This window comes from Eumetopias jubatus, unplaced genomic scaffold, assembly GCF_037043125.1.
Source record: "Eumetopias jubatus isolate StellerSeaLion01/CBP00866 unplaced genomic scaffold, mEumJub1_p1.0 scaffold_9, whole genome shotgun sequence".
Lineage (NCBI taxonomy): Eukaryota > Metazoa > Chordata > Mammalia > Carnivora > Otariidae > Eumetopias > Eumetopias jubatus.
Window position 1 is genome coordinate 53749001 of NW_028274815.1, and position 17184 is coordinate 53766184.

Sequence of the window (17184 nt, forward strand, 5' to 3'; positions counted from 1 at the left end):
TCCCTCATTTTTAAAGTTGAATTTTTAAATATTTTTTATAGATTATTTATTTATTTATTTGACAGAGAGAGAGAGAGAGAGACAGCGAGAGAGGGAACACAAGCAGGGGGAGTGGGAGAGGGAGAAACAGGCTTCCTGCTGAGCAGGGAGCCCGATGCGGGGCTCCATCCCAGGACCCTGAGATCATGACCTGAGCCGAAGGCAGATGCCCAATGACTGAGCCACCCAGATGCCCCAAACTTGAATTTTTGATTCAATTTTCAACCTTTCTTCTTTTATGAAATGAATGTTCAGAGTATAAATTTTCCTCTATCCATTGCTATAGTTGCCACTCATAAGGTTTTGATATGTAGTGTTTTCATTATTGCCCAGTTTTAAATGCATTCCACTTTCATCATGAATTCTTCTTTGGCTCATGTGTTATTTAGAAATATGCTGCCTACTTTCAAAACAAATACAACTATCTTGTTTTATTTAGAAGTGAATATTTGTTCTCTTAATTAACTTGAAGGCAGAAGAATGTGTTCTTTGTGATGCCAATCATTTGAAATTTTTTGAGATCTGATTTGTGCCTTGGCATGTGATCAGTATTTGTAAATGTCTCATACATACTTAAGAATAATATGCATTCTGAAGTGTTCTAATTGTGTTCATTAAAATAAGCTTGTTAGTTCTGTTAAATGTTTTTATATTTTTAGCTGCTTCATCTATAATTTATTGAAAGATATGTGTTAAAATCTTTGACAGTGAGATTATTAAATTCTCCAGTAATTCTTACAATTTTTCCTTAATATATATACACATATATGTATATATATATTTAAAGATTTTATTTATTTATGAGAGGGAGAGAGAGAGAGAAAATGAGTGGGGGAGGGGCAGAGGGAGAGGGAGAAGCAGACTCCCCTCTGAGCAGGGAGCCCAATGCGGGGCTTGATCCCAGGACCCTGAGATCATGACCTGAGCAGAAGGTAGATGCTTAACTGACTGAGCAATATATTTTGATAGGTGTATATAATCTAGAATTTTTGTATCTTCTTAGTAAATTTAATTTCTTACCCTGAAATAGTGACTAGATAATTCTTCTAAGAAACTTGGGATTCATCAGTTCCCAAAAGTCAGTTACATGACATTGTATCCAGTTTGTGAATCACAGGTTTCTCTCTTTCTCACTCACAGTGATAGGGCAGTATCTAAGGCCTTGATCTTTGATCATGTGGGTTTCCACATATCATGGCTTCAGGGTATTTTGGAAATTCTACTGCTCTGGCAGTACAGTCATGTGAATAACAATGGAATTGCCTCAGGATAAATAAAATTATTGTAATTGTTTCCCAATAAGGCCTGATAAATATTGCATTTTTCCAAATGGTGGGAATCAATGTCTTTTTTGTGGTTGTTGCTATGGTTCTTTAAGGATATCCCATCTGAAGACATTAGAATGGATTAGGTATCCTCTTATGGCATCGGGATTTAAAAATATGTATGGGAGCATTAAAAAAAATGAACTGAGTTTCATACTGTCACGCACAACATTTGGAGTCTCTGTTTTTTCTGAGATCTTTCTCCTTCAGCAAAGACCCTGTTGTTGCACCTATACCATGTGACTCCACTCCCCTGGCAGGTTGTAGGCCCTTGAACCAAACAGGGTCAAGGAAAATTAGAATTGGGACTCAAAAGAATTAGACATTACCTCTTGAGCGGGAAAGACATGTAAACATGGGAGTTGAGGGAGGGAAAGAAAGAGAGAAGCAGAATTTAAAGAGGAACAGGGAAGAACTAGTAAGTGGCTTCTGGGAGAGAGAAGGAGACTTGGGTCTTGATCTCAATATAGCTCCTGGTTCCAGTCTCTTTGATTTTCCTGCCTGAAGATTACTTTAGATATTCTAATATCCTTGCAATAACCCCTGCCCCCTTTTCCAGTGTAAGCTGCTTTGAGTGGATTTCTGCCCTTGCTGGTCTGAAACGTTACTGTGCACATCAACTGTGGAGCAGTCTTCGGAGCAGCTGGATTGTCTTGGATTCATTCCCAGAACTGTGGTTAGTACTACCCAAAGCATCTGAAGGGCTTCTTTATAAGGGACGGGCCCTGAATATAGGCTAACAGTTGGGTCTAATGCACTCTGACAACTTGCTATCACCACATTGCACTTTTGAGCCTGTGCATTCCAAATATGAATCATAAGGAATTTAGTGCTAAGTAGTTTATTGAAACTTAAAGAAGCCAAGCATAACTAGCAGAAAACGTTTCAGAACGACATGATAACAAGCATCAGAACCCATTTTTTTTGCATCAACTATTCTGATGACTAAACTCAAAGTGACTTTTTTTTTTTTAATTCTCCACTGTTCCTTCACAGAAGGAAATGTTCAGAATCCAGATTATATTAGCACTGAAGCACTTTTCTGAGGAAAAGAACAGGCTTGCCCCTGGTAAAAAGAAAAGAAGAAACTGTTATCAATATCTTTTCAAAGACTCTTCTTCTTTTTTTTTTTTTACTGTCACACAGTTTCCAAACTAGCTATGTAGTAATTTCAAGATCAATCTGCCTATCTCTATCATCTGTCTAGCTATCCATCTAGATTTAATCTATCAATTCAGAGATCTGGAAAGTTGCTGTTATATTAAGGTAGGTGGATACTTTGTTTTTGTGCAAGTTATTCTTTGAAGGTGCAGAAATTAAGTGATTGAGCTGTAAAAAGTCAATAAATTCTATTGGCATTCTCTTTTCCCTTAGCAATTCATGCATTCCTCTAAATATATCTTGCAGTAATTCCAGATCCACTCTTGAAAGGCAGTATTTCCCAATGGTGAAGAGCACAGAATCCAAAGCCAGAATGCTTGGGACTGACGCAGACAAGAGACTTATGACCTCTCCCTGTACCTCAGTTTCCTCATCCAGAAAGAGAGAATAACAATAACTTATCACATAAGACTGCCGGCAGGAGCTACTAATTTAGCACACTTAAAGCACAAAGCGAGTGCTGAGTGATCGGTGTCTTCTGTGGACATGCCCAAGAATAGTCTGACAATTCCATCAGCAATAACTTGGAGTGCACCATTGAAAGGCTACTCACTTTCAATCTCCTCAGCCATGTATGTTGGAATTCCCCTGCACATGTTAGCAATGGGTTTTCCTAACTTGCTCAGGTCCTTGACTTCTTCAGAGTTGATTGAGTACATCAGGCCCTTGGGAGGTGGTCCTCCTGGTCCATTACCCTGAAGCTGAGTGTGGAAATGAAGAGAGAGAATGAGTGCCCAGTCCAGTGGTTTGTTGAATGAGGGCTGGGTACCAGGTCAGCAGGGGCTATTGCTTGGCTACAGTTTTTTTTTTCATAATCAGCCTCAACCCTGTATATCTCGGAATTTCTGTGTCCCAAAAGATTTAGCTGATGTGAAACCTCAGCTTCTCATAAAAGCAAAAGTCTGAGGCTAAATTTATTCTGAAGCTTGGACCTCATTTGGTCACTTTGTATTTCTTGGATCGAGCTATATAATAATCAGTTTCTGAGAATGGAGTTGATTTTCTCTACCTGGTCAATGAAAGATGCCTATTTATCAGTTATAGAAATATGAACTCAGGCAAACATTTTAAAGAGCAATGGGTCTTCTCTCCCCACCCAACTAGGGTTGCCAGGTAAAATACAGGACACTCAGTTATATTTGAATTTTAGATAAACAAATCATTTTTTGGCATAAGTATGTCCTAAATATTGCATAGGACATGCTTAAGCTTAAAAGCTATCCATCGTTTATTTGAAACTCCAACTTAACTGGGGTATCTTCTATTTTTGTTTCTAAATCTAATAACCGCAACCCGACTCTTGTGGGCAAATGTACTTGGAGAAGTGGAGACAGCTCCCATTGGCTTGAGCAGATCTTTGCTCCTCTAACAGGAAAAGCAGGTGGGATCCACAGCACTGAGTGTGGTAGCAGCTCCCTCTTCTCAGGCAATTACCAGCTCCTGTTCCCTTTTTGTGCCGCACGTTACAACGTACTGTGGTCAAGAGGAAATGACTGTGACCTCATTATTTACTGGCACTCCTAAGACCTCCCTTGAGCCAAATTAAAAAGATTTTTATTTATACCTTCTTTTCCTTGACCAGTGCATCAAGAGTTTGAAGAGAGGGCATGACGTCCTTGTTCATTCTGTGCACAACGCATTTCTTCTTGCCAAAGAGTCTGGTTGCAGCAAAGTTCTGGTGAAGAAGATGGTAGATAGTAGGAAGTAGGTTCCCCAAGGAGCTTTTCTTACCAAAAATCAGTTTGACCAGCAGAGGGAAATGGAACTCCAAGATTATGATGAACTCACATGAGAGCGCGGGATCCTGCCCTGTTTTGCAATCGTATCTGTTGCTAACATTTGTAAGGGTGGAGGGCAGAGACCTAGAGTCTAACTCGTTGCTTTACCTTCAGGTTCTAGTGTGGAGTCACTCCACATGTCTGTTTTGCTGAAATAAACTTTAAATTGCTATCACATTTTACTCTCATTTGATCTTTGCAACATTTCAAGGAGACAGGTCAGACAGGGATTGGTTTTCTAATGGCCCACATGATAAAACTGAAATGATAAAGAGTTGCCTTTTTCAAAGTACAAAGTTTGTTAAATAAAAAACTAGTAATTGCAGAGCAGAGCCAACTGTTGTTTTGGTTTGGTTTTGGATTTTTGCTTCTCTTACCAATTAGTATTGTCATTTACATTTACTTTTTTTTTTTTTAGCTACAGGTGAAATGTCCATTTCTGTCTTTTTAGAAGGAAATTGCAGATGGACTGAGATAGGCAACAGTGATATTGTGCAGGGCTCTCCTCATTACAGAGAGTATCTTCAGGGAAGGCACAAGGATGTTCATATTTGTCTAACAGCCCCCACAATCCCTTGGACATAGCAGATCCTAATTACTGTTCATGGGTTTGAATTTTAACTGATTGTGGGAAACATTAATAGGGGTTATATCGACCGGGTGACCAAAATAGGCACTTTGACTTACAAGTCTATGCTTATGTACAGTTAGAAATTACTTTATTTTTAACTCTTTTATGGTTAGCAGACATTTTTGTTGTTGTTAAAAAAGAAACATCGTATTTGTAAAGAATGGAAGTTGTATGTGGGCTACCTACAGTGTTATAGTCCCAGAGGGTATTCCAGGAGTCCCAACCGCTGTTGTTGTCCACGTTTGCAACATTGTGCTCGTTGTTGACACTCACTGACTGCTGCCCACTTGTGCCGCTGTTGCTGTTACCGCCAATGCTGATATCCTGAAATTGATAAGAAATTGACAGTGATTTAATACCACATTTCTTTGCAAATGCATTTTAGTAATGCACTTTAAAAAGTTTAATACTGGGGCGCCTGTGTGGCTCAGTCGGTTAAGCATCGGCCTTCCGCTTAGGTTATGGTCCCGGGGTCCTGGGATCGAGCCCCACCTCGGGCTCCCTGCTTCACGGGAGGCCTGCTTCTCCCTCTCCCTCTGCCTCTCCTCACCCTGCTCATGCTCTCTCTCTTATGGTCTCTCTGTCTTTCTCTCTGTCTCTCAAATAAATAAGTAAAGTCTTTAAAAAATTTTATAAAAAAAATAAAAAGTTTAACACTTACAGTGAAAGCAAGGGCTGGGGTCAGAAAGACTCCAAGAAGTCCAGCGAAGACAACCTAAAAATCGTAAGTAACATTGGTCTACTATCACATGACAAAACAGTGTCCTCTTCTTTCTCTACCCAAGCTTATAAAAAATACTAATTTTACAACTCTGTTGAGTGGTCTGTCTTTTCTTCTTTGACCTTTGATTTCTTTTCAACCATAGAAAGTTTTCATGATAGTGTAAGATTGTAGGTTAATTACTTGTAGTAATCATGTTATTGTGGTATATAGTTTTAGAATTATTAATGTAGCCCTTATGAAAAAACTATGCAGTATCAGTATATTGAAGAACATATTTGAAAATGAATAGCATACACGATATGAAAATGCATATAGGTTCTGAGAATTATGTCCAAAAATGATTTAATTTTCTTATTTGATCTGGGTTGCTTTCCTTCCTTCATAGACCTCCTAAGAAAGAAACGTACTCTTTTGGGGCACCCGGGTGGCTCAGTCGGTTAAGCGTCTGCCTTCGGCTCAGGTCGTGATCCCAGGGTCCTGGGATCGAGCCCCACATGGGGGTCCCTGCTCAGCGGGGAGCCTGCTTCTCCCTCTCCCTCTACTGTTCTGCCTGCTTGTGCTCTCTTACTCTGTCAAATAAATAAATAAAATACTTTTAAAAAAAGGTACTCTTTTTATCTAAAAGAAAATTTTTTTTAAAGCAATGGATTAGTAAGCAACCTGGCAGCTGTGGCTGAGATACTGAGGGTGAAGAGGTCTGGCTGTCAAGTGTGGTTGGCAGAAAGGAAGTCTGCCACTGTCCCCGCGTACCTGGGTTAGTCATTTGTCAGTGGGTACATGCCATTAGTTATCAGAACACAGAGCTTTATGTAGGTGCCCGATTCCTAGTACCCATTCTCATTTCCTTGGCCTGGAAATGAGACAAATTGCTCTGAGATCTGCCCTGGTGATTCAAGGTAATTCTTTTATTTGCTTTATTTTTCTCCTGATAGTTTAAGAAGGAGGTAAAAATTAGTCTCCTAAATAGTGAGAGGTGGGGGAAATTTTAGAGATCTACTAGTACCGTGCAGTCCTTTCACATATGAGGAAATTGAGCTTCAGATGTTAAGTAACGTGGCCTAGGTTGTATTGGCTAAAATGATACCCCTTGTTCTCGACAGAACTAGGAGAGAAACCACATCTGACCTGGGCTCGGAGCTCCTTTTTTTTTTTTTTTTTTTTGAACTGTGCTGTTATTAGAACTTATTTCTAGATAATCATTTTACATTTGCAACTCCACTCTGAAGCAGAGGCTGCTATACTATAGTGTTTAGTATGTTAAAGCATGAAAATATTCATCGGATGTCTAGCCCCTCTGCATCTTGTTATAAGGGACACACAGTACCGCCAGTTACTTTGGTGGAATTTTGTGGTCTACCTACCACACTCTCAGCCTTTTATCTGGAGCCACAGGTGAGATGCTGCACTAGCTTCACGCTTCAGGTGTTTTCATGGATAAATGACTATGGTCAGGGTTCAAGCAAGCCATTCTTACTTGGAGATCCATTTCACAGCAGAGAATGTGACAGTCTCTCACCCAACTCATTTGATGATTAGCTTTTCATCTTCCCTGAGCATGCTCAGCAGTTTTGGTCAGAAGGGGAATTCAAGAATGTGGAGAAAGATCAGGCTTTTACTAGGGCTTAGGGACTGCCTGCTTTGTGACCAGCCCTGAATCAGGAGGACTGGAAGGTAATTTTATTAAGACAGCAAGGGATCCAGTGTTCAGACAGCTGTCTGCTCCCAGTATAACTATCATTCTCCACAGAGATGCTTGTAATTGCCACGATTCAATGACACGAAAGGAGATTTTTTTTTTAAAACAAATTTTCCATCACGGTGAGATTGTCCTAAGAAGCAGACCCCCCCTTAGCTCAAAATGTTAACAGTCTCTAATGAGAAGATAATAAATTCAAAAGGAAAAATCTACTCACTGAGAGCTTCATCTTGGTTTCACCAAAGCAAAGGAGTAGAGAAGGCAGGAATGAACTCAGACAACACTTCTCATATTTGTACTTACCCAGCTTTACTCAAACTAGGCGTGACTAGGTTGGGCCAAAGATTTATCTTTCTCCATTTTCCCTATCTGTGCCACAATCCGGCATACCAGGAAGCCTTTGGGAATATCGACCTGTTTGTCAAGGCACTTTGACATGGAGCCAAGTTGACTTTCTGTTGAAGATATCACAACAAACTCAGTATGGTTTATGATAACTTCTGGTCCAACTGCAGCTGTGGGTGTGGGTATTTTACGTATTGGGGTCACTCAGAGTCAGAACAAGAATAATCCCTAAAATCGAACAAGACCGTAGATGAGAAACTGGGGGCACCCTGGGCCTTGCAGATGGCAGCTCCGGGAAGGATGTGGGAATCGTTTCCTCTTCTGTACCTTTCTCTGAACCCATCTTGATGGTTTAGCTTAGGCAAAATGGTTCTATTCCCAGCTCCCTGCACACCTGCATCCTTTTCTGCACTCTGGAGCTCTCCCAGTGGTATCACCTACCATACATAGTACACAGAGAGTACTACGCATGCAGCCAGAAAACCTGGGGCCTGTCTTCAGCAATGTCTTTTCGCCACCACATCAGGGCACTTAACTAAACCTTGTCATTTTGTCTCAGAAGGGCCTCTCAACTCTGGTCTTGCCCACAGCTCCTTTTACCAGAACTTTTATAATAGCTGTGTGATGGATCACTCTGTTCACCAATCTCTCATATTCCAGCACATTTTTCCTAAGGTGATCTTTCTGAAGTACATCTATAAATACACACGACTCTACTATGCATAGAAATGTTCACTGGCAGCCTGTAGGATGAACTTTAAACTCACTGGAATGGCACAGAGGGTCCTTTATAATAAGGTTTCCAAAGCCTCCCCCTCTGTATCACTCCATGCCATACTCCTATATTCCAGCCACACCAGAGATCCCGCTGGAATATTCACAAAGTTTCATGCTTCTATGCCTTTGTGCATGCTATTGTCCCACCTTGGCATGGTACCCTCTGCTTTTGTCTAATTAGTGAACTACGATTCATTTGTCAAGGCCCAGCTTAAATACCACCCCTTCCAACATACCTTTTCTACCTCTTAGGGGGAACTTTATTTTTTTTTTTTTCCTGGAGCTATAAAAGCAATCTCTCCTTTCATTCGCTTCTAGATAACTTAATTTTCAGAAATTATGTCAAAATAATAAAAAAATATTTTCAGCAGAAGCAGAGAGTAGAAACTGTCACTTGGCCTAACAAGTAGACGCTCAAAACAGTCTTGGAGTTGAATTAAAGTTTTAATTTTTTTCTACTTTCTCCTATACATTGAATCTACTAAAGCAAATTGCCACAGAGTAAAACTGTATTTCACTTATCACTGATTCATAAACGTCCTCTTTGGAAGCCTTTCTGAGCTCATGATTGTCCTTTTATGTGTGGATTGGAACTTAGGAAGGGGTTACGTAGTTATAAAGCTTGATTCACTAGAAACACCTCTTTGAAAAGGTAAGTGGATTAGTATAGCTGTGACAAGATATTGTCCATTTTAATGAACATTTTAATGTGTCCACTAATTTCTTGCAAACTTTATTCTTTAGCTGCAAAAGATCAATAAGCTTGGGGAGGGGGGAAGACATATGTGAAGAGAGCTTCATCTGCTTTAAGAACTGTCACATCACTGCAAAGTCAAAGAAGGAGCAGCATGGTGTTTTAGACCCAGCCATGGGTAGTCACTTTTGTATATGGGTACAGTCTAGCACACTTTTTGCGTGTCAGACCTTATCAAAGATTCAAGGTTGACATTTTTTCCAGTGGGCCTGTGAAATGCTGGTGTGGAGGATATTCCAGGAAATAGATTGTAAAATAGATAGATGATAGATAGATGGATAGATGGATAGATAGATAGAGTTCAGAGTCCAATAATGCCCCTCTTAAAGACTGACAATTTACATTCATATATCAAGTGTGCTAAGAAAATCTGTAGGGGAGAAATCTATGTCATGTTGTTTCATCCAGATTCCCCTAAATTTAATTGAGCATAATTGACTTTTTCTACTGATTTACTTTTCCTAATGCCTATTAACATCCCTGGGGGGTGCCTTCCTCAGGGAGACTAACAATTGTGCTGCTTCTGAGGATACATCCTGGATGTGAAAATCCATTTGGGGAGCTACTAGTTGGAACTAGGGGCCAGGAGACCTAGATTCTGTTCTGCTTCCTTCTTTATATGAGTCTCTTACCCTCTAGGCCTTAGATTTCCTATAAAAGAGAAGAAATTCCTCCTTTATACAATATTATTTCCGTGTCTCCAAAAATCAGAAGAACTTTTTCCTCTGTACTTTGTGTGGTATTTATGAATGTGCCAGAGTTGGTGGGGGGCAAGGGGATCAACCCTAACCTCAACCCTTGTCTCATCTAAGGCCAAAAGTCCTAAGGAAGTGTGAGCGAGTCTCTTGTTCCCTCGCACCAATGTTTTGTATGTTTCTTACCCTCCCATGGGAGAAAGAACACGTCAAATGTTTTGTCACCTCCATAGGACCTAGAATATACTAGCATACACATCATGCTCAATATGCCCATTTTAAAAATAAGAATTGTGGGGCGCCGGGGTGGCTCAGTGGTTTGAGCATCTGACTCTTGGTTTTGGCTCAGGTCATGATCTCAGCCTCTTGAGATCAAGCCCCAGGTCTGTCTCCATGCTCAGCAGGGAGTCTGCTGGAGATTCTCTCCCTCTGCCCATCCCCACCCACTCTCATAAGCATGCTCTCTCTCTCTCTCTCAAAATAAATAAATAAATCTTTAAAAAAATTAGAATTGCATAAAGGAGATGCTCAAGCTAGAAGAATAAAAAAAATGCATTAGTTTCCTCATTCTGACTTTTGGAGCCAGCTGGAGAGGTGCTGCCTTGCATTGGTCATGGTTACATACCAAGGGAGTCCCAGGAGATGGTGTGGCCCAGTGCCCTGGGATTAGTGTGGGGCAAACCAGCCCATGAACAAATAGGCCCTGCCTTGCTCGCAGAACTGGATGCTGAGCCACGCCAAGAGGCAAGCCCTAATCATCATTTTATCTCATGGCTCACTCGCCCAAGGCCTCACTTTACCCCACATCCTGTCCTGTCAAGCTGGGTGGGAACTCCTTTGTGTGGAACAAACAGGGAATGCAGTTCTGCCTGTGATACGCTCATCCCGTAAATCTGGAGGGCCTTTCAGAGCTTCCCCACAGACAAACTTTCATTTTCCTTCTTTTTCTCTGAGTAGAAGAGAATGTTTACTTACAGGACCTTTCTCCTCATTAAATGTCCTCCTTCAAGATTCCCTCTCCTGAGTAGATGTGTTAATGGGCGGACCTCGACGTCATTAACATCCAGGAAGCCCTCAGTAATCTTGTTTTTCCCTTAAACCCTTCCCCCATTTTCCGATATTTAGGGTTCAGCTGACCTTCAGCCTGTTCGACGTCCACCATAATTGAGTGGCTTGAGTGTGGAAGCCCCTCCATGCAGAGATTTCTTCCTAATTTCTCTGCCTTTACTGTTTTCTGAGCACCCTACACACCCACTGGACATTCTTTGTGACAGCCCCAAGTCAGGTGGTTGATTGCAAAGTCTGAACACATTAGGTCATCCCGGGGGGGGGTCAGAAACTCCTGCCCGCTCATGGTCTCAGGGTAGTGGCCTGCAGCTCAGACCCTAGTTTCCGTCCTGTGGCTACAGCGATGGGGCTGTGGCAGGGCTGTCCTGGTGTCAAATCTTCCATATGCACCTGTGGCTGTCAAATCTTCCATATGCACCTGTGGCCAGGAACGCCACGTCCAAAAAAACAGCAACAGGGCCATGTAAAGTAACACTTCATGATCATTGCTAAAAAGCTTCCAATTCCAGAAAAGCCATGCTTATTCCATAGTTGTTTTTGTATAGGAAAGATATTCGTTTCAAATTACAGCAAAGTGGAGGAAGCTCTTTTCCTGGGGCATCATAGAGCCCTTCCTTTTTGTTGTTTCCAAGAGACCCTTGCTCTCCAAAATCTATGTGACTCTGCCTTTCTGTTGCTGCTTGCATGCCTGTCCAGTTGCATTTGCCAAACATTTTGGATCCCCTTAGAGGCCATCAGTGATACGTTATGCCTCAGATCTGTCGTTAACCTTGAGTGTTAGAGGGTTGTCAACAGGGTTTGGAAAAATCTTGCTCAAAGAAGGTCTCCAGAGTGATAACATCATTTGTGTAAAATGTATGAAAGTAGAGATAAGGAGAATTTTGGTAAATAACTTCATTTTTTTGTCATCATGAAGGACAATCGGACCTGGTTAAGTACTTCCATCCTAAAAAGGAGCTGGAGAAAATATGACCACATGAGGAATAGAAATCGCCAAGTGAAGTAACATGTTGCTTTTATAATTCTCTCGTAGATGACTCGGAAATAAGAACAATCCTTCCGTGTTCAGTGTTCACATTGGAGCAATTCAGAGAAAGTGGTGTAAAAACACCCATGTGGAAGTTGTGTTCCTTCCCCCACAGCAGTGAGGCATGGGGAGGGCTGAACTCAACCCTAGAAGCTGCAAGTCCAACCCCACACGGGGAGGACCCCTGAGCAGTAGCTGCGGGGCCGTACCGGGGGCCCAGGTCTTGAGAGGACCCAGCGCCCCCGAACTGAACTGCGTCCACGGCTTTGCTGGCAGGAGCAGAAGGCCATAGTCAAGGACTGGCCCTAAGGCCACAGAACCATAAAGCGGGATTTTGTGAATCCTTGAGTTTTCTGCAGGGTGACTTATCTGGTTTCCTTTTTACATCTCAGGTAGAAAATATACATACACGTGTCATCTTTCCACTCCTGGAGGAACATGTCCTTAGATGAAGATATTGGATTTTCAGAGGTGCCTCAGGGAATTCTGAATTTTCATGTTTATTCCATTATATACTCTTTTCCTACCCACACCCCAGCCTCCAGTTCCTGGAAATGCTTAATAAAACGTATCCACTGGGGCTTACTCTGGAGTGTACTTTTTCTTCTGAGGGTTTTAAGGAAGAACCAACTCCCCTCATCCAGGCCAGGAAAGTTTTTTCATTTGCTGCTCAACACAGGGTCACCAGGCCTACCATCCTTTCTCATATTTCTCATATTCTCATATTTTCTCATATTGAAAAATAATCAATTACCAACAAGGCGCCATGCTTAGGCACAACTTAGGCAATACCCCAGTTAGGCACAAATACCACAGACGATTCAAAGTTGCCAAACCACCAGTGCTCTTACTCCAAGATCCTATAAGCTATATGAGAGACAGGGCTGGCTTCACGGACATGGGACGCATGTAGTCACACGGGGCTCACACTCAGAGTCCCACACTTGAGTCGAATGCTTTGCTGTTGCCATCTTGAAATTTTTAATAATTTTATTTTTGGATCTGTGTTTTTGTAAGTAAATCCACTGGGTCAATGGAGGATGTACTGGGGGCCTGGAGCCTTGGCCCATGGGTTATCCTACTTCCTGCCTCTCCCACCTCTGATTCCCACCTTCCTCCATTAGGTAGATGTCTTTTTTCTCAAATGTCAATATCCGCTTATTGGTTTGCTATTTCTTTTTGGTTTGTATGGGAAAATCTCCCCAATACTAAAAAAATGAGCCTAAACCGAACATAAAAACCTTCCCTTAGCTCTACCTTCCTCATACAGAAAGCTTATATCTCCCCTTCCCTTTACATCTCTCTTTTAAAAATTTTATTTATTTATTTGTCGGGTGATGGGGAGAGCAGGGGGAGCGGCAGGCAGAGGCAGAGGGAGAAGCAGGCTCCCCGCTGAGCAGGGAGCCCAATGCGGGGCTCAATCCTAGGACCCTGAGATCATGACCTGAGCCAAAAGCAGACGCTTAACCAACTGAGCCACCCAGGTACCCCCTCCTTTATATCTCTTAAAAGAATCATGTAGATTTTTCTGATTCCATTTCCTCACCTCCCAGTCACAGCTGGATCCCCTGCAATCTGGCCTCAGGTCTGAGGGATAACCCGTAGTGCTGGGACTCAGACTTAGCAGGGCAAGGAGTCCAACCCTGAACTCTTGGATGTGCTGGTGTCTGTTCAGTACTCATGTGATTTGACCTCTTCGTACTTTTTGACCCTGAGAATCTCTTCTTTTTTGAAATTCTCTTCTCCTAACCTCTATTAACACCCCTCTCTCGCATTTGCTCTTCAACTGCTCTTTCCACCACCCAAACGATGGCTTGCCTCTCTTCTTCCATCTGTCCCTTTAATGTTGGTGTTGGATTCTACCTTGACCCTCCTCTCTGATCATCCCTCTTGTTTTCTCTGGAAGCTCCTCCATTCTGAACACACGAGCCACTTCTATGTGTTGGAAGAACAGACCAAACCCCACCAAGCTTCAGATATTACTTTACAAACGTGTGTATTAGATGACTCCAAACCAAAACATTTGCATTAGTCCCCCAACGTGCTGTGTTTCTATAACTTATATAAGTAGTTTAACGGCATTTTTAACTATTAGGCAATCAAGACAGGCACCTCAGCTGTCCTCAACTCTGCTTCCTCACCCCTTTCCCATCTTTACACAACTGTCACCGCGGCCTCTAAATGCTACCTTTTCAGTGTTTCTTTTTAAAAATAAACTAAACTCCCCCCCCCGCCCCTGATCATAAAAGTAACTCATAGGAAATTGTAGAGAATATAGAAAATTATCAAAGAAAATAATTGACATATCAGTTTACTATGCAGAAATAATCACTGTTAACCTCTTACCATATTTCCTTTTTACGTCTTTTGAGCCTCTTTTTGATCTGTGTGTTACGTAGAAGTGTATCATTTTGTCTTCAAATATTTGGGGATTTCCCAGTTACCTTTTTGTATTGATTTCTACTTTAATTCCATTGTGTAGACTACTACTACTTTGTATGATTCTATTCTTTTATATTGTTAAAGTGTGTTTTATGGCTCAGAATTTGGTCTTTCCCAGTGAATGTTTCCTATGAGCTTAAGAAGAACATGTATACCGTTGTTTCAGAATGAAATATTCTATGTGTCAATTAGATCCAATTGATTGATGGTGCTGTTCAGTTCATCTATATCCTTATAGATTTTATGCCTGTTTGATCCATCAATACTGAAAAAGGGGTAGTAAAGTCTAGAATAGTGGGTTTCTTTATTTCTCATTGCCTTTCTCTTAAGTTTTTGCCTCATGTATTTTGATATTCTGTTTTTAGGTGCATGCATATCAAAGATCATTATATCTTCCTGAGGAAATGAACCCTTTATCATGGTGTGATGCCCCTCTTTATCACTGATAAAGTTTTTTTGCTCTGAAGTCTGCTTTGTCTAAAATTAATACAGGTACTCCAGTTTTTTTTTTTTAAATTAGTGTTAGATGGTATATCTTTCTTCACCCCTTTACTTCTAACCTGTCTGTGTCTTTATATTAAAATAGCTTTTTTTTGAGAGAGAGAGCGCACACAAGTGAGGGGAAGGGGCAGAGGGAGAGGGAGAAGCAGACTCCCAGCTGAGTAGGGAGCGCAATGTGGGGCTTGATCCCAGGACCCAGAGATCATGACCTGAGCCAAAGGCAGAAGCTTAACTGACTGAGCCACCCAGGCACCCCTAAAATGGCTTTTTTGCATATAATATATAGTTCTGTCTTATTTTTGTTTTATTTTTTATTTTAAATTCCAGTGTAGTTAACATACAGTATTACATTAGTTTCAGATGTACAATATAGTGATTCAACAATTCTATACATCACCCAGTGCCCATCATGACAGGTGCACTCTTTAATCCCCATCATTTTTTTCCACCCCCTCCTCCCCTCCCCCGCCGGGGTAACCATCAGTTTGTTCTCTATAGTTAAAAGTCTGTTTCTTGGTTTGTCTCTCCTTCTCTCTCTTTTGTGTTTCCTTTTTCATCTGTTTTGTTTCTTAAGTTCCACATGTGAGTGAAATTATATAGCATTTGTCTTTCTCTGACTGCCTCACTTTGCTTAGCTTGATACTCTGTAGGTCCATCCGTTCAAATCCATCCTTGCAAATGGCAAGATTTCATTCCTTTTAGGGTTGAATTATAGATATATATATATATATGCATGCCACTTGTTCTTTATCCATTCATCAATCAACGGACACTTGGGCTGCTTCCATGTTGGGCTACTGTGAATAATGCTGATATAAACATAGGGGTGCATGTATCCTTTGAATTAGTGTTTTTGTATTCTTTGAATAAATACCCAGCAGTGTGACTGCTGGATCATAGGGTAGTCCAATTTTTGACTTTTTGAGGTAACTCCATGCTGTTTTCCACAGTGGCTACACCAGTTTGCATTCAGCTGGGTCTTATTTTTGATCCACTCCAACAATCTTTGTTTTCTACTTGGTATATTTAGATCATTCACCTTTAAGGGATCATTGATATAGTTGGACTGTTATCTACCATTTTTTACTACTAGTCAAAGATAGGTAGGTTTGTAACTATTTTGTATTTGTTGCACTTGGTTTTTGTTTCTTCTTTTTTGCCTTCTGTTTTTTTCTTTTAAAAGATTTTTTTTTTTTTTTTGACAGATAGACAGTGAGAGCAGGAACACAAGCAGGGGGAGAGGGAGATCCGGGAGAAGCAGGCTTCCCGCTGAGCAGGGAACCTGATGTGGGGTCCCATCCCAGGACCCTGGGGATCATGACCTGAGCCGAAGGCAGACGCTTAACGACTGAGCCACCCAGGCACCACTGCGTTCTGTTTTTTTTAACACAGTTTTCTTTCATAGACTTTTTTGAAGAGAAGTTTTAGGTTCACAGAAAAATTGAGAAGGTACAGAGATATGCTCTATGCCCCCTGTTCGCACACATGAACAGATTCTCCCCTTATCAACATCAACACCAGAGGGATACATGTGTTACAACTGATGAACCCATACTGACACCTCATTATCACCTAAAATCCAAGTTTACTTGTTGTTGTACCTTCTATGAGGTTGGATCTGTGGTTTGATGTCAGTCATTAATTTTGCAAAGTTCTTGGACATCATTACATCAAATATTTCTTCTGCTCCTTTCTCTCTTTCTTCTCCTGCTATTCCTATTACGCCTATTTTATGTTTTTGAAAATGTCCCACAGTTCTTGTATATTCTCCCCCACCTTTTCATTCTTTTTTCTCTTCATGCTTTGGTTTGGAAAGTTCTCAATGATATATCTTCAAGTTCACGGATTTTTTTCCTCTACTGTGTCCAGTATATTGACTGGACATATCAAAGGTATTCTTCATTTCTGTTACAGTGTTTTTGATTTCTAGCATTTTTTTATTTCTTCTTAGAGTTCGCACCTCTCTGCTTGCATTTTCCATCATGTTGTCTACTTTTTTCATGAGAGCCCTTAGCACAGTAATCATACATCTTGTGAATTCCCTGTTGGATAATTGCAAAATCTGTGTCATATCTGTGTCTGGTTCTGAGGCTTGCTTTGTCTCTTTGGATTACGTTTTTTTGTTTGTGTTTTGTTTTGTTTGTTTGGTTTTCTGTTGTTTTGTTCTTGCCTTTTAGGATGCCTTGTGATTGTTCAAAGTGGGAGATGATGTATCAGGATT

The 17184-nt window shown here is 41.0% G+C and overlaps 1 protein-coding gene across 1 annotated transcript; it reads right to left on the minus strand.

Annotated features, from left to right (window-relative positions):
- Window positions 1–2335: 2335 nt before the first annotated feature.
- Window positions 2336–7583, minus strand: GKN1 (gastrokine 1). Its single transcript, XM_088026197.1, has 6 exons — window positions 7572–7583; window positions 5596–5649; window positions 5121–5258; window positions 4090–4200; window positions 3079–3226; window positions 2336–2430 (listed from the first exon to the last, which is right to left on the minus strand). Exons 1-6 carry the CDS (start codon window positions 7581–7583, stop codon window positions 2336–2338), a joined length of 558 nt encoding a protein of 185 aa, XP_087882323.1.
- Between the last annotated feature and the right edge of the window lie 9601 nt (window positions 7584–17184).